The following is a 26,341-nucleotide window of genomic DNA, read 5'->3' as shown; positions in this document are numbered from 1 at the left end:
GGACTCGATCCCGGGACTCCAGGATCATGACCTGAGCCGAAGGCAGTTGCTTAACCAACTGAGCCACCCAGGCGCCCCGAAGCTGACTAGTCTTAACTTTTGTTTGTTGGGATATGTGTGCTTTTATGGCAATAACACACTGTCTTGATTATTATAACATAATAGTAAGCCTTGAAATGTTATTCTTTTTAAACATTGTTTTGGCTATATTAGGGACTTTGCATTTCCCTATATATTTTAGAATCAATTTGTCAGTTTCTACCAGAAAAGATGCTGATATTTTTACTGCAGTAGAGTTGAATCAAGAGATCATTTTGGGAAGGTTGAAAACTGAATATCAAATATGTCTATCCATGAACATTATTTAACTTTTTTTTAAATGATCTGTAATTTCTCTGTGCAATTTTGTATTATTTTGTGTATAGTTTTGGATATTTTGTTAAATTTATCACTAATATTTTTGATTTTTTTTTATAGTTTTATTTCTATAATGTTAATTTCCAGTTGCTCATTACTACTATATAAAAGTAGAATTGATTTTTGTACATTTACCTCATATCCTATAAATATCCTCACTTATAAGTGCTACTAGCTTTCTTGTAGATTCCTTGGGATTTTCAACATAGATGATTATGACATTTATAAATAAATACAATTTTGTTTCTTTTCTAATTCATATGGTTTTAATTTTTCTTACCTTATTACACTGACAGAATAATGTTGGATAGAATTTATGACATCAGACATCATTTCCTTGTTCTCAGTGTTGGGGGGAAGTATTGTCTTATACTATTAAGTATGATAGGAAATACATTTTTATAAATATCCCTTTATCGAGTTTAAGAATTTCACTTCTATTTCTAGAGACTGAATTTTTATCATGAATGGGTATTGAGTTTGTTAAAAGTGTTCATCTGTATTAATAAGATAATCCTGCTTTTTAAAAAGATGGTTGATACATTCATTAAAGTAATTCACCTTCAAATACTATGTGACATTGAATTCCAAAACAAACCCTCTTCGTCATAATATACAGTTTACTCTTGACGGCATGGAGATTAGGTTCATCAAACCCTGGTCAGCTGAAAATCTATGTATAACTTTTGACTCCGCCAAAACTTAACTACTGATAACCTACTGTTGATTGAAAGCCTCATCAATAACATAAAGAGTTGATTAACACATATTTTGTATGTTTATATATATTATATACTGTATTCTTAAAGTAAGCTAAAGAAAAGAAAACATTTTAAAAATCGTAAGGAAGAGAAAATACATTTATAGTAACTGTATCCAAAAAATCCATATAAGTGAACCCACACAGTTCAAACCCATGTTGTTCAAGGGTCAACTGTATTATCTTTTTTTCTATATTTCTGTATTTGATTTGCTAAAATAATTTTAGGGTTTTTGCATCTGTTATCATAAACGTTGTCTATCATTTTCTTCTAGTGTTTTATTGGTTATGAGGTAATTTGGCCACATAGAGGAAATGTTCTTTTTTCTGTTTTCTGGAGAAGTTTACATAAAAATGATATTACTTCTTTTTCACATGTTTGGTAGAATTCACCAGTGAAGCCGCTTGGGCTTGGAGGTTTCTTTGCAGGAAAGTGTTTAATACAAACTTAATCTCCTTAACAGATATAGAGCTCTTTAGATTATCTATTTCTTCTGTCTTCAAGGACCTCTATCATTTTATCTAAATTTGCGAACTTATTGGCATAAATTTGTTCATAATAATCTCATATTTTACCTTTGGTGGAATCTTTTGTGATACAATTTTGTTCAGTTCATGTCTTTCTCTTGTTTTCCTGTTCATTCTGCATAGGAATTTATCAATTCTATTGATCTTTCCATGAACAAGCTTTTGATGTTAATGGTGTTTTTATATTGTTCTTATGGGTTTTTTTTAATTAATTTCTGGTGTTATGTCTCCTTCTCTCATGCTTACTTTGGGTTTAGTTTGCTCTTCTTTTTTAATTTCTTAAAGTGAATGCCTAGTTCACTAGTGTGAGACATTTCTTCTTTTCAAATATGAGTTTAATGCTATAAATTTCCTCTAAGTACTGCTTTAGTTGTATCCTCCACATTATTTTCAGTTTTAATGAGTTCAAAATATTTTCTAATTTCCATTCTGATTTTCTCTATGACCCATGAGTTATATAGAAGTGTGTTGTTTAATTACAAAAAAAATGAGAGATTTTCTCGGTGTCTGCCTGCTATTGATTTCTAGTTTAACTCAGAGAACATATTTTGCATGATTTCAATCCTTTTAAATTTACTGAGATTTGTTTTATAGCCCACAATAAGGTATCTCAGCAAATGTCCCATGCCCATTTGAAAAGACTACATATTATGCTGTTGTTAAGTTTTATGTTTTGTAAGTTTCATTTCGGTCCACTTGGTTGATTATTTTGTTTTAGTCATCTGTATTTATACTAATTCCAACTTTATTTGTGGATTCATCTAGTTTGCCTTTCAATTATATCAGATTTTGCCTCATGTATTTTTAAATATAGGATTATTATGTCTACTTGAGGCCCCTTAGTCATTATGAAATTTTTGTCATTATTCCCGATAATATTTCTTCTTTTCAAGTATGCTTTGATATTAATATTGCCATGCCAGTCTTTCTTGATTTGGGTTTGTGTGGTATACTTTTCTTTCCTTTACATTTACCTATCCATGTCTTTATATCTAAAGTGTTTTATACACAGGTAATAGTAAGTCTTACTTTTATCCAATCCAATGATCTCTGCTTTTTCATTAGAATTTTTATACCATTTAACTTCAATGTAATTATCAATACATTTGGTTTAAATATACATTCTTTTTATTTGCTTTATATGTGTCCCATGTGCTGTTGTTTTATTTTATTTTTTTTTATTTTACATCGTTTTCTCTCCTTTTGAATTAGGTATTTTCATGATTTAATTTTTTTCTATTTATTTTTTTATTATCATGTTAATCACCATACATTACATCATTAGTTTTGATGTAGTGTTCCATGATTCATTGTTTGCGTATAACACCCAGTGCTCCATGCAGAACGTGCCCTCTTTAATACCCATCACCAGGCTAACCCATCCTCCCACCGCCCTCCCCTCTAGAACCCTCAGTTTGTTTTTCAGAGTCCATCGTCTCTCATGGTTCATCTCCCCCTCCGATTTCCCCCCCTTCATTCTTCCCCTCCTGCTATCTTCTTTTTTTTTAACATATAATTCATTATTTAATTTTATCTCCACTATTGATTTATTAGTTATTAAAACTTCTTTGTTTTAATCTTATAATGGTTATTCAAGGATTTATAATATACACCTTTCATTCATAACAGCCTTCTTTCAAATAATATAATGCTATTTCACATGTGGTATGAGAACTTTAAAATGGTATATTTCACCTTTTATTTTCTGTCCCTTGTATTATTATTGCCATATATTTTACTGCTATTTTTGTCCTATATCTTACTGCTATTCTTGTTATATATTTTATTCTACATGTTGTAAACCTCTTGATACATTGTTATTATTTTGCCTTTCAGCAGGTAATTATCTATTAAAGATATTGAAATGAGGAAAAATTCATTTACCCATATATTTTATTTACTTGTTTTTTGTGTGCTCTTCCTATCTTTATATTAATCCACATTTCCATCTGGTATCATTTCCTTCTGCCTGAAAAACTAAAGTTCTTATAATGCAGGTCTGTTGGTAATGAATTTTAGCAGATTTTTAAGATCTAAAAATATCTTTGCTTCAGTTTAATTTTTAAAAGATAATGTTGCTGGATGTAGAATTCTAGGTTGGCAGGGGTTTTTTTCTTTCAATACTTTAGAGCATAGGTTCTTAATCAGGAGTGAATTTTGCCTCTCAGGAGACATTAGACAATGTGTAGACACATTTTTGGTTGTCATAACTGAAAGAAAAGAGTGATACTGGCATCTGGATCTAGTGGGTAGAGGTCAGGGATGCTGCTAAATGTCATATAATACACAGAACAACACCCCACCCTCCCCAACAAGGAATTAAATGGTCTACAATATCAGTAGTGTTGAGTTTGAGAAACATTGCTAAATTTATAGTCTTTCTTTTCCTGAAGTCATATGGCCTAGTTGAGTTTCTTTTGGAAGATCATCTGACAGTTCTATCATATTCTCATTTAATCTGAAAATTAAAGTACCACTAACATAGGGACTGTTTTTATGTAGAAAAATGATTTATATTTTCAAAACTGTTGACACAATGTTGTGTCAAGATTGAAAAACACTGCCTTAAGGGATGCCTTTCCATTGTGTGGAGGCGTGCAGTTTTTTATAAGATGCCTGCTGACCTTCTTTCTTTCTTTTTTTTTTTTTTCTACATAAGATCTTCCTCCCTTGTATCTGCTTTGAAGATTTTATACTTCTTATTCTCAGGAATTTGACTGAGATGTGCTTTGTTGTTATTTTCTTAGCGTTTCTTGTAATTGGGGTTCATTAAGTTTCTTGCATCAGTAAATCTAATTTTTATCAAATTTTGAAATTTTTCCAGAATCACTCAATATTGTTCTATAGGTCACTTATGCCTCGCTCACATTTTTCATTCTTTTTCGTCTTTGTCTCATCTGTAATTGTTTCTATTATTTGTCTTCAGATTCACTTTTTTTTCTGAAAAGTCTAGTCTTCTGTTAATCCTATCCAGTGTATTTTTCTTTTCAGAACTTTCAATTTCCATTCTCAAATCTCAGTCAGTTGGGGCTTTTTATGCCTGGTATTACTCTCCTCATTTTGTTCATGTTTTCATCTATCTTCTTGACATACAAAGCATACTTATAACAGTTGTTTTATCACCCTTGTTCTATCATTTCTGTCAGTTCTGGGCTGTCTCCCTGGGATTGACTGAATTTTCTCCTGTTTCTAGGCTTTATTTGCCTGCTTATTTGTATGTCTGGGAATTTTTTATTAAACACTGAAGAGTGTTGAATTTTGTTTTTCATTATGTTTCCTTACTGTTGGATTTAAGTATGCAGTTAACTCTCTTGCAGCCCAGTTAAATCACCTCGAGACTTGTGATTAGCTTGTTAGGGTAGGTCCAGACCCACTACTAAGAGATGGTCTTTAGGAGGCCTTGTATCAGTTCTATGTGTTGCAACATCTCTGTACCCTGACTGGTGGGATTGGAAACTTCTTTTAGCCCTCTATGAATTCTGAGGATTGTTTAGCTACCATCAAGCAGCCTCATCTAGTTTCACCCCATGCATGTAAAGAGCAGAAGGAACTTTGTTGCTGATCCCTTGAGCTTTCTTTCAATATAGCTCCCTTCTCTCTGGTACTCTGCCCCACAAATTCTTGCTTCCTCACTCTCCCCACTCTCATCTCCCAAGCTCAGTAAGTCCACTAGGCTCTGTTTGGGCTCAACCACCTGAATTGTAGCCTGTAAATGACCTCCAAACTGAGCTGGTGTGATCCTAAGGCTCACCCTACTTTTTCTTTTCTCTCAGGGATCACAGTTCTGTACTCTCTTGTGCAGTGCTGAAAACAGTTGTTTCTTATATTGAAGCCATTAATCCTTATGGGTATAAGCAAAAATCTTCAGTCTGCTGTAGCTTGATGGCTTTTTATAGAAGGAAAGCATACACTCAGGCAGGGCCTCAGAGAATTGTGGTTACTTGGGGAAACTGCCATTATCCATGAGGTGTCTCCTCATCTTTACCAGTTCAGAAGCCAGTTTGGAATACCCAAAGCTAATTGGACTTGGACAAACAGAAACCTCTTCGAAATCCTGCAAGCATAGTGCATAATCCAGAATGTGAAAATGCAAGAATATGGTAGAGAATATTATTTTATAATGACCATCTAGAGCACCTTCTTCCTGTGTCAGAATATTTAGGAAGCCAAATTAATCATCATAAATTGTTTGAGCTTGGAAATCAGTGTAGTGAATCCCTAGCACATCAAAAGAATACAATTAATAACTGTTAAATGAATGGAAAAGGGGAGCAACTATTGTTTTCTGCTGAATACTTAGTCATCTTTATTTCATTTCATAGAATACCCCAGAGACTGATTTATATCAGGATACACTTCTAATACCCTACATCATATTAAACTGCAAAATTTGTAACCTTAGACCCTTGTTTTTCCTAAGTTACAAGTTGGCCACCCCCTATCTGGATACATTGACTTTCTCCAGAATGGTTCTGATAACAATAATTAAGCTTCAGCTTCTTAAAATATAGTCACATTCCTGTTTTTTCCTGGATCCTGAGATTAATTTCATCTTGGCGTTTTGGGGTGTTTCACAAACTCTCTAGTCACTCATTTACATTCACGTGCATTATTATTGCCAAAGCCCACCTCAAATGTTGTAAATTAGAACCAATAAAAATACTCTGGTCCTCACCAATTTTAAAAATATACAAATAAACTATTATTTTGAAACTGAGGTAGTTCACATGAAGATACATTTTTATAGTTTCTCTTGAAAAATTTGGAGATCTGGCCACAGTGCCGTCAATGGAAACTGAAGAACACCTATCACTTTACTTGGTGCACACACTCCCCAACTGGTCCCATTCTCTATCATTCCCTATTTGTGTGGTTTCCTCTTCTAGGTTTTGTACTGATCTCTGGTCGTTTTAGCATTTGAGTTTGTGACTTCTTACTAAGCTCATTCATTATGTGTAGGTTTTATGAGTTAAGCTCTCGGGAGGTGACCTCATTCCTCTATTTCTCGGTTCTTGGGAAGCACATCCATGTACCTTCCCTGTACCTTCTCCAAATGAACATTCTCAGAAAGTTATAAAGGACATAAATAATGAAATCGTTAGTATTATTCATTTCACTTTTAAAAAGAAGAAAATTAGAATTGGGAGAAAAATGACTATGTGTTATTTCCTAGGAAGAGAATCATGTTGACCAGGTTTCTGAAAATGCTTTGAGTCATCAGACAGCAGGTCACTTTTATGAAATAAAAATCATCCTTCCTTTTTCCTATATACTATTTCTGGCCACAGTCTAACAGAAGTTAGGATATAGGATCTTTAAGCCCTTGGGATTTTTTCAAAAATAAGGAGTAAACGTGTCTTTATAATTAATTTTCTAGCATTAGACACAATTCTCTTCTGGACTCCCAGGCTAGAAATTTTCCAAATGAAGGATCAAATTAGGCTTTTGAATACCTATTATGTTACCAAAGGGCAAAAACTAGCAGCATGTATTCCTAGCAGCTTTGGGAATAAATGTGGGTTTTTCCAGGCCTCTAGAAAAAAAAGCATAGATCTAAGGGAAAAATAGAGAGTAAATGCCAGGCTCTCACAGGGAACCTATAACCTGAGTCATGGTACTTTGGTTTTTATAACTAGTTTCAGCAAAGTCTTCCTGTGGTTCAAAGAGTAGGCTTTCTTTTTTCTTTTCGGCTCTTCCTGATTCAATAGAAATTAGAAGCCCCAGATTAGACTGTGACCTTCTAGCTACAAGACAGATAGCACCCCTGGGTTTTACCCTAAATGCCAGTTGCCCCTAGTCATTGTAATAGCCCAGATAACCCTGTTATGGATTGAATTGTGTCCTCCAAAATGATATGTTTAAGTCCTAGCTTCCTGGTACCTGTGCAAGTGACTTTATTTGGAAATAAGGTCTTTGAAGATGTAATCAACTTAAGACAAGGCCATACTGTATTCCCAGTATGGCTGGTGTCCTTAAAAGAAGAAAAAATGGAGAGACAGACACTGACAGAGTAGGATGCCTTGTGAAGACCGGCAGGGAGGTTGGAATGGTGCTTCTGCAGGGCATGGGATGCAAAGATTTCTACCAACTACCAGGAGCTAGGAAAAAGGCATAGAAGATGCTCTCCTCCAGAGCCTCCAGTAGGAACTAACCCTGCCAACATCTTGATTTTGAACTTCTAACCTCTAGAACTATAAGAGAATAAATTTGCTGTTTTAAGCTCCCCCACCAAAAAAAAAAAAAAAAAAAAAGCCATATTAGGCCCAAATCCCAGTTCTGTCATTTACTCAGCCATGTGACTTCTCTGGACCTCAGATTCTTCATTCATAGGATGATGAAAATAATACCCACCTTGACAGATTTTTGAGAAAATAAAACATAGTACCTAAAATGTAATAAATTTTTACTATACAGTGACTAAACAGTGCAGTATTTCAACCCTGCCATGGAACCCAGTGGTATGTAGCTTAAAGGGGAGATTTTCCTGCATAAGACTCTCAAAATGCCTTAGGAAGGTGACAAAAAATAGTAACTCAGTGGGTTTTTTCTTCCTGTTTGCAAAATGTTAACCATGGTTGTACTTTCCAAAAAAAAACCCTGTATCAGTTAGGATGACTACAGTTAACTGCTGTAATACACAAAAAGCAAAACCTAGATGTTTAATAGAACCCATGCACATGAGGGGCACCTGGGTGGCACAGTCAGTTAAGCATCTGACTCTTGGTTTTGGCTCAGGTCGTGATCTCAAGGTGTGGGGTCAAGCCCTGCCTCAGTCCCCCTTCCCAACTCCCCCCCCCCCATGCTTGCTCGCTCACGCTCTCTCAAAGAAATAAATCTTAAAAAAAAAAATGCACGTGAAACCCAGCCAGGTGTTTCTGGTTGTCAGCCTGCTACGTGGTCATTTAGGTACCCAGGTTCCTTTTATTCTGTGGCTCTGTCCTCTTCTGGATCCTTCGAGCTCTCTCCATTCACCCTCAAAAGAAGAAGGATAGGGGTGATACAATTACTTCCTAATTTTTTAGTCCAAAACTAGCATAGATCACTTCTGTTTACTCTCCATTTACCAAAACGTGGCCACATCTAACTGTAATAAAGGCTAGAAAATCTAATCTAACTATGCCTAGAAAGGTAAGAAATGGTTTTGGTAAATGCATAGAAGTCTGCCACAGATTGACTTGAAATTGACTATAATTGTTCTATTTAAGAAAATGATAATAGAGGGTGGCCTGCAGAACACTCTGTCGTGTCCTTTTTCTGTCCTTTATGGGCTACATGTGACAACCTTCTCAACTGTGTACAATTCTGAGCCGAGGATATACTGGTATTTGAACACAAACCTACCTGAACACTAACCTTGACCCTTCCTATACTTAAATTCAGAAATCTCAGATTTTTCTCATGCTGTGAGGGTCTTGTTATTTGGCATTGATGTTAACACATCGGATGAACTTCATTTGTGGTAGGTTAGGTAGTAGTACAAAGTGGTATAGAGTACAAAAGGGAGAGAAGAGAGCACTCAGAGCTCTGTCTTATCACTAAAACTAGTAACGTTTCAGATTATTGTGGCTTGATATTGCCCTATCTAAAATATGTAAGGGAAGTGACTTGTAAGTTTTTTCACCTTCATACCTCATGCAATGTCTCAGTGATTAAATGGGGTAAGCATTCCCGATTGGCAGATAGCTTTGCACCACAGGGTCATTCAGGGACTCATATTCCTACAAACAAGTTGTTTGCCATCCTCCCAGGCCTTGCCATCATTTGCATAATATCATCTGAGTTGCATGGGCTCCCCCTATCCAAAAGGGTAAAGAGAATGTGGAAGAAGCACCCTCACTGTCTTAAGATATCAACAGGCAAGTGGCACACATCACATTGTTGTGTTCACATTCCACTGGTGAGAACTGTCCTTTGGCCATATCTAACAGTGAGGAGATCCGAGAACTACAGTGTAGGTGGGCAGCCCTCATACCAGCAACAGTCTTTTACTGTGGAACAAGGCAAGAATGCATCTTAGAGGTAGGTAGTCCTTGCCACAGGGTCCGTGCAACCGAGTAATAGGAGTAATAATTAGAATAGAATGTTATTGGAGCACCTGGGTGACTCAGTCCATTAAGTGTCCAACTCTTAATTTTAGCTCAGGTCATGATCTCAGGGTCATGAGATTGAGCCCAGCATCAGGCTCTGTGCTGGGCGTGGAGCTTACTTAGGATTCTTTCTCTCTCTCCCTCTGCCCCATTCCTGTGCTCTCTCTCTTTCTCTCTCTGTAAAAAAAAAAAAAAAAGAACGGAATGATATTTTATTGCAAGGCAAAAGAGAAGCATAGAAAGTTTCAGTTTTTCATGTTGTAAGTTATTATTTAACTTACACTGCTGTATAAAATATTCACAAGATATAATTGCATCTTTTTCAAACTTATACCCTAATTTCTTCTAAGATTTAGATAAATAAGAAAAGAATAATTTGTCATATTGCCTTCATTTTCATGACAGCATGTCGTTTGTACATTTACTGTGCCTCTATGGCTGCCAGTCACTGTGCTAGACCCTGGGGATATAAAGACAGCTAATACATAGCCCTTATTCTCAAGAAGCCCACAATTAGTGATAGACACTCTCAAGTTTTTCTGTTGTTTTTTAAGTGCTGAATGCTATGCTCAGCACTGACCTAGAGTTATCTGCACAATTCAGCATGGGTATAGAGAAGGTTCAAAGGGAGTGATTGCAGAACAAATAGGGCCAAATCTGGAAGCAAGAGTGGGATTGGCTAAATGGACCCAAATAGGGAAGAATGCTAAAAGCCAAAGAAATAGTGTAGGCAATGCTAAGAAATTCACGTCACAGCTCACCTGTGAAAACTGTTAGTGAGGTGGCCTGGAGTCTAGGGTACAAGTTAGGGCAGAGAGAGTTAGACACAGGCAGGGTCATTAGGAGCCTTGCATACTGGGCTGGTAGTGGGGGCTTTTTCTGTGGGTGGCTCCTTGATACCCACACCTGGTCAGACTTTGTTTTCAAAAAAGCATTATCTACATAGAAAGATAGATTGGAATCTGAGAAGTTCAAAATGCTAGCAGTAAGGTTAAACCTTCTGATACTTTGAGAAAAAGATATTTTAGACCAAATTTTTATGGAAAGAATTCCATAGAGTAGAAAATCTTGACAAAACTGTTTTAAGGAATTTTAAGTCTTTGAGAATCAATCCATAAAAGAAATAATACTTTTTAATCAAACTTATAGTACTGAGTGATATAGTGGTAGAAGACAAATATGTGTATTAACATAAAGCCAGCTTCAAAGGAGACAAAGAGGAAAATGTGAATTCGCAATGTAAGGCAGCTTATAACTAGATACACTCAAAGTGCAGTGGGCTCCTGGGGCTGGGAGTATTTAGGCAAGGAAATTTAAATCATGGAATAATAAGGGTGTGGGATTGAATATTTGCCTTGAATGGAGACAACCTGTATTTGATTATATCCTAGTTCATGGTTAGAGAGAGCAGCAGATTCTTCCTCAAATGTATTTTCACACAAAAACACAAAAGAATGGCAGTTGTACAAGCGACTAATGTCTTCTCATGCTCCCAAGTCATGGAAGGGCGGAAGAGGATTATTAGCCGCAAAAGGGAATTATTGGGTAGAGCTTCTCTCTCCTCCAGGCAGGATTCAGCACGTACTAGGGAGAAGAAAGGTGGTGGAATATTTCTGACAGCCACTGGTCTTAGAAGTCAGTCCCTTCAGATGAGACCCCCAGGTGGGGTGGTAGGGCCAGTGGGACAGACTGGATGCGTCTCCTGTGGCCTTAGGCTGTCCTAGAACGGTCCCCCATCCGGCCTCTCGGGCCACAGTGTACAGTCCTGACTAAAGCCCTGCTTTAGAAAATCCTGCCTACCAGGTCGGCCCTGGACCCTTGCCTCTGTAAGTCTAAGTACCATAGCAAGGCCCAAGAGAGATGGACCCACCAGTTCTGTCTCTTGGGTGTCTCTATGATGTCTTGTGTTGCAGTTATCCTCAGAGTTTGAGTGTGTGTGTATGTATGTGTGTTGTGTGTCCTGTCATTTGGCTTGTGACTTCCAAGGCAGCGAGATTATGTCTTGATTATTTTTTCCCCTCTGTCATTGCATAATAATTGAATTGAGTAGAAAGTCACTTTGGCTGAAATAGGATAAACCTCCAGATTTCCCTGGGTGGGAAACCCAGCTACCCCACGCCTCATTAAAAAAGGTTCTTAGCAGAATTTGCACACTTTTTCCTTTAATGTGATGACAGAGAAATAGTTTGGGGAAAAAAAGAGTAAAATAGTAAAATTGTTTCTTTCAATAAAAAAGTAAAATACGCTTTACGTAGATACTTGTTGTGAAGAGGATTTGGGACAGCATCACTACCAGTCAAATACATGTAAACTGCTAAGTTTTATTTTTGCTTTTCTGCTCTTACCTGTCCCCTCGCTTTTAAAAATAAATACTCTATCAATGAGCAAGATGTTGGTAACCTAGTTTTCTGTATTTTTATATCCCGGGAGCTTTGTTGTTCTAAGTCTGTTCTGCCTCGACTTGCAAATCAGCTTAATTTAATTCTAAATGAAATCTCTAATTTTTCATTGTGTTTGACACAAGCTTAGTAATTCTCAGAAAGGGTCCTTGTTAAATGAAGCTGAGCTAGAAATTCTGATATTCAAGGATGCTTACACAAACAACTGTCATTCTCTGCAATGACTTCATTATTCAGTGACAGTTAACAGCACTGTTTTATTTAAAAACATCTTTGTGTTTCTCTACTTGTTCCAGCGACAGTTTTCCTGGAGTTCTGGAAAAGACGGCGAGCTGTAATTGCCTATGACTGGGATCTGATAGACTGGGAAGAAGAGGAGGTTTGTATTATTTACATCAGAATTTTTCAAAAAGCAAATCAACAAAACACACAGTCCTCTTGACTTGCCCCTCTGCTCTGTGACAGAAGTCAGGTTAACTCATAAAGCATTTCAATACCTGTCTTTGCAGAAAAAAAAAAAACTTCAGGTAGTATAAAAACAAGCAGAATTTAAAAGAAAGAAAAGACAAGATTGTGATTGCTTTGTAGATTAAGATTCCGTGGCTCAGTAAAGCATTTCACTTGTAGGTAGAGACATCAGAAGCATTAAGATTTGTTTAGTTTTCTTAAATGGTATCCATTTTCTTTACTTTAGCGGGAGAGTATTAGTCTTACAGCTCTAGGTACATGGAAGGAAACCTCGTGAGAGAATTCCAGGGAAAAGTTTCTGTGAGCTCTCCAGAACCCTTGGACAATGCCCAGAGCTGTAAAGGCTCAGAAGTATGACCTCAAATCCATAAATGCTGAGGAGAAACCACTCCTCAGAAGGCCTCCTTGGTGGAAGTGTCGAAATACCTCTTATTCTAGCCCGTGGTCCTCAGATTGAGAAAAGCCCTAACTTGCTTCATGACTTCTTCACAGAGAACCCAGTGTATTAGTTTTCTGGGGCTGCTATAACAAAGGACCACACACTGGGTGGTTTAAACCACAGAGATTAGTTGCTCACATTTCTGGAGGCTGGAAGTCTGAGATCAGGGCGTTGGCACAGTCGGTTTCTTCTGAGGGCTGTGAGGGCAATATCTGTTGCAGGCTCCTCTCCTTGGCTTGTAGACAGCCGTCTATTCCCTCTGTGTTCACATCATCATTTCTCTGTGCATGTCTGTGTCTAAATTTTTTGTAAAGAACCAGTCATAGTAGGGCTTGTTGTAATAACTTCACTTAACCTTAATTACCTCTGTAAAGACTGTCCAAATACAGTCACACTCTGAGGTACTGCGGGTTAGGGCTTCAACAAATGATTTTCAGGGGAGGGGAGACACAGTTTAGCCCATGACACCCGGAAACACAGGTCTAGCTCCTGATCGGCCTCAAGTCCCTGGATAATTAACTCAGTGACATAGATGACACTCACAGACTGATAAATTCAGAGTTTCCCAAAGAAACAGAAGATTCCAGGTCTGTTCTGTTTATATCTTCAAGTGTCACTTCCTAAAACAAGTGAAAGAAGGCAGAACCTGTTTATAACTGTATCTCCCCCTGTCCTTCCCCATTACCTGTCACTGAGTGAAGTCCAGCCTTGGGCTTATTCTGCAGCAGAAGTGAGGCTGCCCTTCCTCCTGGACACACAGGCTACTGCCAAACTGTGCCCGTTGTCCGGAACCTGTCTTCTGTCAGCTCCTTCTTCATTTTCTGTCGGTCTCTCCATCTGAGTCCCAAGCATTTCTGCCTGGGTTAACTCAATCTCCATTTCACCAGACTTTCCACTCATTTCCCTCCTCTTGCAAGACATTCACATAGAATAGGTACTTAATTAACCAGAACCACTTTAGCATACCCTCTTGCTGATTTTCCTGTTCCTAATCCCATAATTGCTTTTTAGTCAGAAGCTTTTCACATTAGATGGGGCTCAACTAAATGAAACAAAACCTCAGCTTGATTTAGAATTAGAGCCGCCTTGATTTTAGCTGGATTTGAAAGATGTTTACCTTGTTTTCAATACCAATTAATACATTTAAAACCTACTGGTTAAAGGTGAATGACTCTTACAGGAGCTTATTAAAAAGTAGATTCACATTTTTGGCTGCCTCAGTTGAAAAAAAAAATTTTAATTGTAGGAGGAAACTAAGAATTATATTTGCCATTGTAACTCACAACATGAATTCTAGGCATTTTGCTGTTCAGAAACTTTCTTTTCCCTAGTGTCCATAACATTCCCTGGTAATAAAAGTAAAAGTTTAGTAGTTGTTTCCAACTGCTAGGGACAGGAGAGGTGGTCCCTTTTCTCATTCTGTTTGTTTCTTCAAGCACAGCTTAATAAGAAACAGAGACACTTAACTATTAGTCTAAATTACACTGCCTTGGTGATAATAAGTCTAGATCATCACCCTTTAGATTCTTCAAGTGGCCAATTTCCAAACATTTAAACCTGGGTCTCTGAGCCCACTTCACTGATTGACTTATTAATGTGGTAGCTGTTGATTCAGTTCTGCAATAGAGTATAAAAAGTTTTTTTTAATTGTGTGTATATATCTGTCCAGTGCATAAAAAATGTGTCTGTTTGTTCTTCAGGAAGAAATACGGCCCCAGTTTGAAGCCAAGTACTCCAAGAAAGAGCGAATGAATCCCATTTCGGGAAAGCCAGAACCATATCAAGCATTTGCAGATAAATGCAGCCGACTTATCGTTTCTGCATCTGGGATATTTTTTATGGTTTGAAACTTTTCTACAAAACTCTTTGTTTCATAAAGTACACACCTGGAGCATGGTATCAACAATAATCAGCGAATCAGGCATTTGCATAATTCTGCAAAACATTTTTGCACATTCTGTTATGTATTCCTCACAGAGACACCGTGAGGTGGTCAGAGATGGTACTGCTGTCCCTGTGTTCCAGATGGAGCCACTGAGACTCCAGAAGGCTAAGAGGCTTGTTCAGGATCAGCCAGTAAATAGCCAAGAGCTCCAGTTCTTTTCGCTTGCCTCTCTGTGCCTTGTTGAAAAGAAATAAAAGTTGAGATAGGACCTGCCGCAGGGTTTTTCAGACCTTTTGCTTGCCGCGCCCATACAAGAACTACATTCTCTGTCATAACCCAGTGTATGTCATGCCAGGAGATGTATAAAACTAAACAGAGTAACTGAAACAATGCTCACCTTTGCAATATGCAATATTCTGATTTTTTTGTTTTATTATAGTCTATTTTTTAATGCCAGCCATAACCCCCTAAAATCAACTTCCAGATTCATAACAATGGTTATGTCAGTTTGAAAAACACTACCTTGAACCTGGGTTGTTGGCTTTTCCTAAAAAGAAGTCCTTTGGTGATCAGCTTTGACCCTGTTAATCACTGAACAGAACTTAACGCAAATTTTTCAGAAATGTCATTTTAGAACAGTTAAGTGGTTAGGATTCTCCTTTCCTGTTTTCAAATGGTAGAGTGTATAAATTGGTATTGGAGATCATTAGATTAGGAAGGACAAGAGGACAGCAAATCTGGACATACTACCTGCCCTCCCACTTTAGCCAAAGAAACTGGGGAGATGAAAGGGTGGGCAGCATGCACAGGAGTCTCTTGGCTCAGACCAAGATTCGAATCCACACCTTTCTACGGACACTGCTCTGTAAGCAATTGTATCATGCTTTGACTTTAATAAGTACATTCATATTTATTGTCTTGCTTTTTGCTCTGTAGACGTAGAGTAAGTTTCTCCTACTCTACAGATGGGCAACCTAGAGCATAGGAAGCCAAAGCCATAGAGAGGACAAACTATGTGTCCACAGTCACAATGCTGCGTAGAAGCTGAGCCATGACCCAGACCTGACTTCTGACTGAGTCCAGTGAGGGGCCATTCCACCACATTGCCACGCTGTCTAAAATTCAGTGTAGATTTCCCCGATCTCCCCATCAATAGCTCGAAGATTAAGATGTGGGCAGTTGTTAGTATTGTAATTTTGGCCAGTTCCAGCTAGGGTTTATACTCAAGCTTTTAGAGCATGTCACTCATAGGAAGCCAAAAACGGTGTAAAACAGAGGACTGCTTCTAGCAATCTCTAAGTCAGCAGAGTCCATCCTGAGGCTCAGCTTAAAGTTTTTGATAACTAAGTCGGTAAAAGTATTTACTCTGATATATTGAGTCACCTAATGAGAGACACAAACTTTTTGGAGTCTCAGATTCCCAGTAGATAGAAGACATGTCATGTTCTTGTCACATACCATGAAATCTTCAGAGAAAGATTGCACAGTTCAGTGTTCATAACTGATTAATAAGAGATTATGTACCTATCAAATAGTTGGCTTATTCAGCAACAAATAGCTGAATATTTATTATGCACCCGTAATTATGCTAAGGTGCTATACAAACCATGGTGAGCAAAACAGATGCCGTGCCTGCCCTGATGGAGCTTACAGTGCCCCCCTCCCCTTTATCTACAGTTTTGCTTTCTGGGGTTTCAGTACCTGCAGTCAACCCCAGGCCAGAAGCAGATGATCCTTCTGACATATCATCAGAAGGTCAGTAGTAGCCTAATGCTACATCACAGTACATGTGTCATCTGCCTCACTTCATCTCATCATGTAGGCATTTTATTATCTCACATCATCACAAGGAGAGTGAGTACAGTACAATAAGATATTTTGAGAGGAAGAGAGACCATATTCACACAGCCTTTATTACAGTGCATTGTTCTGTTTTATCGTTAGTTACTGTTACTAGTCTCTTATTCTGCCTAATTTGTGAATTAAGCTTTCTCATAGGTATGTATCTATAGGAAAAAACGTAGTATATATAGGGTTTGGTACTGACCGAGGTATCGGGCATCCACTGGGGACCTTAGAAATATCCCCCATAGATGGGGGGGTCTACTGTACTTTCTAAATGGGGGAAACTGTCAATAATCAAACTGACAAATTGTTAGAAATTATAAATAGGATACTAAACAAAGAGTATAGGAACCATGTAACAACAAAGTCTGAGGATCATGAAAAACTTTAGTTATGAAGTGGTTCTTGAGCTGAGGTGTGAGGGAAGAGTAGGTATTAACTAGGCCCAGTGTGTGTGTGTGTGTGTGTGTGTGTGTGTGCGCGCGCACGTGCACACACATGTATGTATGTGTTTGGCTTTAGGCAAAGGAAATGGTCTTAAAGTTTAGCCCATTTGAAATCATGAGAGTTCTGGAGTCCCTAGACAAAAGGGAATATGGCACTCCACGAGGTGGAGAAAGTCTTGCCACCATTAAGGCTTTGCTTTTATCCTAAGAGTAAAAGAAACCAATGAAGAGTTTTACACAGAAGAGTGACATCATAAGATTTCCATAATAATAATGCTCAATCTAATACCCTGCTTAATAAAATGTTACCCCATAGCTTACACAGTTTATCAGCTTTCAAGAACTCTGGTTCTTCTATTTGAATAACAAAGAAAATACAGGCAAGAGAAAGTATTAACCACAGTGAAAAGTTAGCATTTTATTGTGGTTTCTTGAGTCAATACTGTCATTTCCTTTTCTTGTTTTCCAGTGGTGGGATTTTGCCGTGGTGGGAACTCTCCTCCTGAGACATTACACCACGGTGCTCACTGGCTCTCTGTCTTCCTCCCAGATCTGTGTGGTGATCGCTGCCGTGTTCGGGATCGTCATATACCGGGTGGTGACCGTCAGCACTTTTGCTGCCTTCAAGTGGGCATTAATCAGGAATAACTCTCAGGTTGCAACCACAGGGACTGCCGTGTGCATCAACTTCTGCATCATTATGCTGCTGAATGTGGTAAGCGAACTACAAGGTAACTAGCCTGATGGATAAACTGTGTGGTCTGCGGTTTTCTTCTGTTGCTAAAGGGACCCAGCCTCGGAGGGGTGAGCCTGTCACATAGCGCTGATGGCTGGACGGCCAACTGCCTGGCAGGAGATGCACTCAGGTCTGGGGATTGAGAAGCTTGAGTCAAATCTAGGCTCCAGGATTTTCTATAGTGGAAGGCACTAGCCCTCTCTGAATCTTAGTTCCCTTAATTTACCCAATAAGATAACACTGTTTATATACCCCTTGGGGAAACTTAAAGAAAGAACATATTTTAAAGGCCCAGCCCAGAATCTGTGACATAGCTCAACAGGGCTGGCTCCCATTTCCTTTTGATTCTGAATGACAGGAAAGTGGTCAGTATCCAAAGTATTGTTTGAGATAACCCTGCAAGGGACACATCAGGAGGGTACACGTTGCTTGTGTCAATTTCAGGCTTTTTTCAATTCTATATTTCAGCGCAGATGTCTCCCCTGGACCCCATACATCCAGCTGCCTACTCCACCGCCCTCACCCAAACCCCTCTCTTCCGTCCAGTATCAGTTCCTCCACAGCTCCCCCCGTGGTAGTGGCTCAGGCTGAAAACCTTGGCATTACCCTTGACTCCTCTCTTTCTCTCAGTGTCTATTTCCAGAGTTTGATCACTTCTCACACGTCCCCAAGTCCCACCTTGGTCCAAGATCCCAGTAGCTCCCACCTGGGTTATTGCAGTGCCTTCTTAACTGGTCTCCCAGCTCCCATGTTTGCTCCCTCAATTTAGACTCATCACGGCAGCTAGTGTGAGCTTCTTACCTGTGAGCCAGCTCCTGGCACTGCTCTGTTCACCATGTCCAGTGGCTTTCCTCTTGCTCAGAATAAAAGTGCACATCTTCATGTGGCCTCCAGGGCTCTCCTTCTGGCCCCAGTGACATCTCTGACCTTGTCTCCTGCCTACTCACCCTGCTTCTCCTGCTCCAGGCAGGCCTTCCCTTTGTTCCCTGGATGTGCCAGCCATGCTCTCACTCTGGGGATTTTTACTTGCTCTTCTCTCTGCCTGGAATATTCCTCCCTATGGGGTCTGTATGGCTTAATCCCTCACCTCCTTCATTTCTTTGTTCAAATGTTACTTTTCTAATATAAAGTTTCCATGGTGACTCAGTTTTAGAATTGTAACCCACTCCTGCCATCTAACAGTTTCCTATCCCCTTGCCTGCTCTATTTTTCTCTGTGGTACTTATTACCATATAATATGCTGTTTTTAATTTATTTTATTATCTGTCTTCTCCCTTGGAATGTAGGCCCATGAGGGCAGAAACTTTTGTCTGTTTTTTTACTCTTGTTATTTCCCAGTGTCTGGAACAAGGCCTGGCACATAGTAGGCTCTCAGTAAATTGTTATTATTTGCAGAATAGTATTATTTGCTGACATTTTTAGATTTGAGGTCAAGCTATACATAAAAATATTGATGTTAGAGATTTTTAGCAGGGAATAAATAAGATAATGTATGTAGAGTGATAGACGTGGAGTAGCTGTTCAATTAATTATGGCTCCCTCACCCTTAGTTTTGTTGCATCCTAAATCTGGGCCATAATGCTGAAATTCTCTCATCACTAGAAAAGGGTTTTCCAAAGGCCAAGTAATTTAATGCTATTATCAATATAGTTTAACCTGTTTGGATTGTCATTTCTAGCTCCTTAAATAATCCTAAATTCTATAACCACTAAACTCAAGAGTGATTCTTAAGAGAATTCAATCTACCCAATAATAAAAAACTTCATTTAGGATTCTTAAGTGAGCAAGTCATCACTGAGCTAGTGAAATATAGTTGATTTATTATTATTACTGCTATTCCTATTACCATTTATTATTAAAATACACAGGAACTTCTATATTATTTTAGAAAAAAGTTTCAGAATACAGTTCTAAAAATGAAACAAGAGCAGTTGCTAAATCACTTGACATGATGATTGTATAAGTGTGTGGCCAAGTGGAGGTCGAGAGTGGACGTGTGGCACACCTTGGCCCTCTCTCCTCCAGGACTCAGCTTGTCTCAAAGTTAATTGTGGAACATATGCCTTGTAAAGGGGAGTGATTCATGGTGCAATTAACCAAACAGCCAGAACAGTGAAATATTCTGTGTCCAGGTAGTTTGCAATGAATTAAGGCCCTCTTTTTCTCTAATGTCTTTTGAAAATTTAATTTATACATCTTAAGAAATAAATACATGCAGTGACTCTATAAATACATGGTTGCTCATACATTTTGAGCAGAGATACCAGCGTTGTCAGAATGATACTTTGTTGGACTGGAAATCACTTAATCTGGCAATCTCGACTTCATGAGACACAGCCAGGAAAAGACAAAGTAAACTAAAAATGAAGAAAGGAGCCTAGGGAGTGGGAAAACTATATAGTTATGGACATTGCAAAGCACCTACTATGTGCTGGGAGCTAGACTACTAGGCATTTCCATGCTTTATCTAACAAGCATTTCAGAGTCACCAAAATGGATGATGCAGAGTCTACACACCAAAGCTAACATGTATTATTGTTATGAATGCCCTTAAGGGGTATTTTCATTTATTTTAGGTGCATGTGAACACCTTTGGTGTTCTAATTTCTCACCAACATCAGACTAAAAAAACAGAAGGTTACTAAAGCAAGAATACTTTCTTTTTTTAAAGATTTTGTTTATTTATTTGACAGAGAGACAGCAAGAGAGGGAACACAAGCAGAGGGAGTGGGAGAGGGAGAAGCAGGCCCCCCGCAGAGCAGGGAGCCTGATACAGGGCTCAATCCCAGGACCCTGGGATCATGACCTGAGCTGAAGGCAGCTGCTTAACCGACTGAGCCACCCAGGCGCCCCTAAAGCAAGAATTCTGACAAGAACAGGAACTGATAAGCCATAGCAAGGGGAAGGAAAGAAGATAAGAAACATATGTAAGAACTTTCAAAGCAGCATCATCCAAGACCCTTCTGTGCAGAAGCGATCGCCTTACTATGTCTGATGACATCCCCATCCCAGCAAACACGTTTCTAGGCCTGTCCTTTGCCCTAAGGCCTTGCGGTTCCCATTACAAAGGCAACTGAGTGTGTAATATAGTTTGGAAAGGTTTCATCGGAATATCCAAAAAATAAAAATGTTTAAGTCTTTAAGTAAATGTCACATAAATAACAGGTGACAGACTAAGAACTATAATATAGCTTTGACCATTCAGAACTAAACTATCTACTGACTTCTGAAATTACTTAAGATATTTTCATGACCCTACAATATACATTTTTTATAGCTACATAAATTATTTTCAACTACTTTGAAGTTTTGGCCATACCGGTCTTGCAAAAAAAATCATCATTTAGACATGAATCGTTAATACTTTCCATTAATTGAATATAAAAACCTTGAGATCTAGATTGGTTTTTAACTTCTGTTCATTACAGCCTCTAATTTTTAAATAATATTGTTATAGATCACATACCCTGTTTCTGACTTTCTGCTAGAGTTGTCCAACCCTAACTGAAGAAGCAGATCTGTAAGGATGCCTATTTTCTAGATTTTATGACATCTATTTACTCTTGTTTTGTTTTTGATGTGTATTTGCTCTTATGTAGTGTGTACTCTAAAAATAAAATAAAATTTATTTTATAAAAAATTCTGGATCTGGGGGCACCTGGGTGGCTTAATTGGTTAAGCATCCGACTCTTGATCTCAGCCAGGTCCTGATCTCAGGGTAGTGAGTTCAAGCCCTGCATTGGGCTCCCAGCATGGGGCCCACTTTAAAAAAAAATATTCTGGATCCCAACAAAATATTATACTTATTAGTGACTGGTTAAGGGGCTCTTACTAGTTTCCATTTTATTTCTTCTTGAAAAGTAAATACCTCAAAGATGGTGTGAATAGGATGGATTTTCTTGCTCCTTGTCATACTGTTTTAATCCCATTTTGCTTCACTAGTGACCAAAGAATATCTCAATATGGTGGTCAGAAACAAAAGATGCCAACAAAGAATATATCCCAAGAGGAGACTAAAAGTTATAACCATCCTTTTTATTCAGCCATACCAATATGAATCCAATATTTCATTATACTCTAAACAGTGAAAACCACAGGGTCTTATTTGAGAAAGAAGTGAACCAGAAAACATGGCTTGCATCAGAACAAGCCCACATACATTGATTGGGTGGACAAGACCAAATTAGAAGTACTCATAGCTCCTCTTGGAATTATACTTAAGATCCGAAAGCTTTTTGTCAGTTACAGATTTTAACTCTTACAATTTGTGGCATCCAGTTTGGAAACAGATTTTCTACTGCTTTTATCAGAACAAACCTTCCATGATTTCTATCTCAACGGCCTCATAAGAAGTCAGACCTTTTCCAGAAGCCACTCATCTCAGAGTCTCTTGCTGGTCATCAGGCCCTCTGCTTATGTGCCCTTTTTGGTTGCATCCTGCTCAAAGCCTCGCTGTCCATCCCCTTGCATTTTCAACATTTATAAAATGTTCACAGATGCCATGGATCCCAACTGTGTCCCCATATACTTTGCCTTATTTTTCAAAAGTTTAATATTAATCATATTTTGACTCCTGCACTATTCCTTTTTTAAGTTCCATTTTTTTTTTCGGTGTCCAAACCAAAATAACATTGGCATGTCACCAGCTACCAAGACCTTCGAGACAGGAGTGCAAAGTGAGGCACTTGGACAAAAGCATGTCAACATGAAAGATCTAAAGGATAAACTGGACAATTAAAAATTGTATTTTGAGAAAGGTGGTCTCACCAAACCTGTTTTTCCTTGAAAATTACGTAACTTTAATGATAGAGTGTATTTGTAACAGTAAAATATATTTTATTAAAACATCTGTCCTAATCTGTGGTTAACCAGTATTTTTAAGATAAAATTAAAATGTATGACTGTACCACAGGATTTCTTATTGAAAATTATACCAATCTCTTTTAAATTTGGACTCTTAAGAGTCTGTGGCTTCTGTACACAAAATGTGATCTTACTATAGCAAAACCAAGTTTAGAGTCATACAATCCATATTTTACCTAATTCTGTAGTTAGCAGAAGTCTTGGATAAGAGAATTCAAAAGTTTGGAAGGACCTTAAGATCAATGAGTCCAATACCAATTCTCAATCACATAAAAGAAAAACAGTGGTCTGAAGAAGAGATGAGGTAATGTGCCCAAGCTCTGCAGCTTGTTGGCTGGTAAAGTCATAAATCCAGGCTGGAGAATTTTAACCAGGTCATTTTCACTACTTTAAATGTGATCTTAATTTTCATGTTGTTCCAATCCATTTGACTAGTTTTCCTTTCCATTTTACTGTCTCTCATTTTAGAGAAGACACTTGTTCTTTTTCTCAATTTATACCCTCTCTGGGGAAGCTCCTAGAGCTGGGTTTGCCCTGAACTGTGCCCCCTGCACTTCCATATACAGATTCATGCACATGTGCGCACACACACACACACACACACACACACACACACACACACACACACTCTCTCTCCCTTCCCTCTCAGGACCCTCCATTTACCAGATGGCTGGATGCATCCAGTGTACTAATGGAAAAGCAGAGTATCAAAAGCTTAGGAGCTCCTAAAAAGGTTTCATCACTTCAGTATTTATGAATGCTCTAATCTAGAAAATACAGCCAGTCCATAAACAATGAGATTACAGAATCTTTCCATCAGATCAGTCTTAGAGATGCCGAGGCCCAGGACTATTGTGATTTGCCCAGCATCATTTAGCAAGCTGGCAATTAGTGGCAGCTAGCCTTGTTGCCAATTAATTACTGCTACATAGGAAGTGAGATTTTAAAAATAGTAAAATGGGACCTTGTGCATTTCTTTCTTGCCCTGAAAGGACACAACTGTTTGTTTACCGTGTACTCATTGTTGAGTAATGGGCAGTTAATGAAATTATTTTCACTCCTGATGTGATTACCTATTTCCTTTATAATTATGGATTTTATAGCATCTACAGTTTTTTTGTTAAATGTATGAAACTTATTTTACAGCTTTATGAAAAAGTTGCGCTTCTTCTGACAAATTTAGGTAAGCGAGACCCTTCTTATTTCATGGTACAGTATTGTGGTCTGGGAAGTATCTTTTCAAAGACTGATTTCTGAAACACTGCTTGAGAAATATTCTTTTTATTTTGAATTGCATACAATAATTTGTTCTTTGCCTTCAACAGGACATTTTAAATATGTCTAGTAATTAGGGGATCGTTTCTATTTAAAGCTTTAAAACCTGTCATAAACATTATCTATCATGAGCTAATGTAATTTGAGGCAGGTTTTCTCTTAATGCACAAAAATATAGCATCACAAAAGTAGTAAAGTGCCCAGAATCATTTAGAAAAGTATTCATTTGCTATTGCCTACAATTTTTATTTAATTAAAAATGTATCAAGTTTTTGTGGTATATAAAAACCACAGCAAGGTTAGTTGCTTTGAAAACTGGGGGCCTTCTACCAGGAATATAGGTGGCCTGATCATTACTGACATTTATAGAAATAGCATTCATCTGAATAAGTCACCCCTAAGAACATTTCTCTGACTCCATAAAACATTAGAACAATCTGGTAGCTGACTATACACTGTACATTTTCCATGTTTTCAAGATAAAGAAATTGTCCCAATTTTATTAATGAAATATTAGTCATTTTACTCTGTGCAATTTGAGAAAATTACATGCTCCCACACATAAACCTATTTTAGCACATTCCCATATGTAACTTGTCCAGAGTGGGGGAGAAATCACAAAAGTGCTCTTATTTATAATAATCATTATAATACAAGGTGGCATTTATTGAGCCTTTCTCTGTGCCAGATGCAGAGCTAGATACCTGGAATATCTCCCTTAATGTCATTAAATCCTCCATCATTACCACCCTTTGCCCAGAAAGATAGAAAGAGGTTTATAGCCACAGAAGAGGTCGCTGCATTAGCAGATTGTGTCCAGTGACACCTTGATCCAGGCTGGCAAAGTTGCCAGGGAGATAGAGCTCTGGCCCATCTGTGGTCAGGATACCTGGGCATGGACCCAGCTGGCTAACAACCTCGGACACCTTCCTATGTAACCAATAGTTAAGTAGCAGAAGTGAAGTAAAGCTAAAACCCTTAAAAAATCCTCTTTTTTCCCTCAACAGCAGTACAGCCTTGTTAAATATGATTCTCCTCCCCCTTCTCAGATATGCTTCTAGCAAGCAGTTTAGGGAACTAGTAGAAAAGGAATTGATGGGGTGAAATGGTAAAGAGCAATTAGAAGCTCAGGGAATGTGGAAACAGAGAAAGTACTATGGAATTAAATATATTTTCTTTGACATTGCTTGGGATGAGGGTGCAGCTCCTAGGGAAGGATAGGTGCATTTGACATGAGATGTGAAGTTGGAAGTTTGATTCATATTTTGATTCATATCACAATGTCCAAAGAGCACTTGCTTTATGGAAGTCAAAATATAAGGAGATGAGAATTGGCGCCTGACTGAGGTCAGAATACTGTAAGATACAGATGGTAATATACAGTAAAAGCTCTAAAATGAGGTCATCTCCTTGGTATTTGTCCATGTGAATGAAAAATGATGGATGAGGATGAGAGGCAAAGAAGTCAGATACTCTCAGTATTATTGGGGGGGGGTCTGACTCCCTCTCCCACAGCAGCACCTGGCATTTCACCAGAACAGAATTTGAGAACAAGGAATTAATTAGGAGCTGGGAGGGGACCTGACCCCACACAGGCTCTACCACAAAGGCAGAAACTAAGAGCAAAAGGAAATGAGGGTCCCTTCAGCCCTCATTCTCTCTAATCCAGGCTCTCTGGGCATCCTGTCACAGCAGAACAAACTGGATATTCCATCCCCTCAGATATGTCAGTAGCTGCTTCCCACCACACCCTGGTTGGGGCTGGTCTGCAAGCTTGAGGATCTCATGGGTGGTGCGTTCCATCACACACCATTTAAAGGCAAACTGGGGTCTCGTGCAGCCTCCTTAGGACACCTCTGTTCCTGCCCTGTGTGTATAGGGAGTAGGGCAGAGGGAGTTAAGAAGGGGTCAAAGGCAACCTCTCAAACTCTACTCCCTTTTTGTCCACAGAACAGCCTCGCACAGAGTCTGAGTGGGAGAACAGCTTCACCCTGAAAATGTTTCTTTTTCAATTTGTCAATCTGAACAGCTCCACATTTTACATCGCGTTCTTCCTTGGAAGGTAAGGACCTGATCTCTCCACACTTCTGCAGGCCAGGGACAGAGAGCTCGGATGTCACTGACCAGGGTGAGAGAGAAGCACCTCCTTTAGCGTGATTTACACAAAGGGTAAAAAGAGATTAGCTTTCCTTC

At 38.4% G+C, this 26,341-nt stretch overlaps 1 protein-coding gene across 9 annotated transcripts in view; it reads left to right on the top strand.

The window, feature by feature from the left end:
- Positions 1-26,341, top strand: part of ANO4 (anoctamin 4) — a 444,815-nt gene that overhangs the window by 370,119 nt on the left and 48,355 nt on the right. For all 9 annotated transcript variants that reach the window (XM_073900417.1, XM_073900416.1, XM_073900420.1 and 6 more), the window contains 5 exons: positions 12,488-12,570; positions 14,799-14,939; positions 17,825-17,989; positions 24,020-24,056; positions 26,099-26,210. In XM_073900417.1, the coding sequence (XP_073756518.1) occupies positions 12,488-12,570; positions 14,799-14,939; positions 17,825-17,989; positions 24,020-24,056; positions 26,099-26,210 (538 nt within the window). The remainder of the gene's footprint in view (positions 1-12,487; positions 12,571-14,798; positions 14,940-17,824; positions 17,990-24,019; positions 24,057-26,098; positions 26,211-26,341) is intronic.

Source organism: Callorhinus ursinus, unplaced genomic scaffold (genome assembly GCF_003265705.2).
Source record: "Callorhinus ursinus isolate GAN/ISIS: 27379988/994484 unplaced genomic scaffold, GSC_fseal_2.0 scaffold14, whole genome shotgun sequence".
NCBI classification, from domain to species: Eukaryota; Metazoa; Chordata; class Mammalia; order Carnivora; family Otariidae; genus Callorhinus; species Callorhinus ursinus.
The sequence above is the reverse complement of the archived record's forward strand: the minus strand, read 5'-3'. Positions and strand labels throughout refer to the sequence as shown.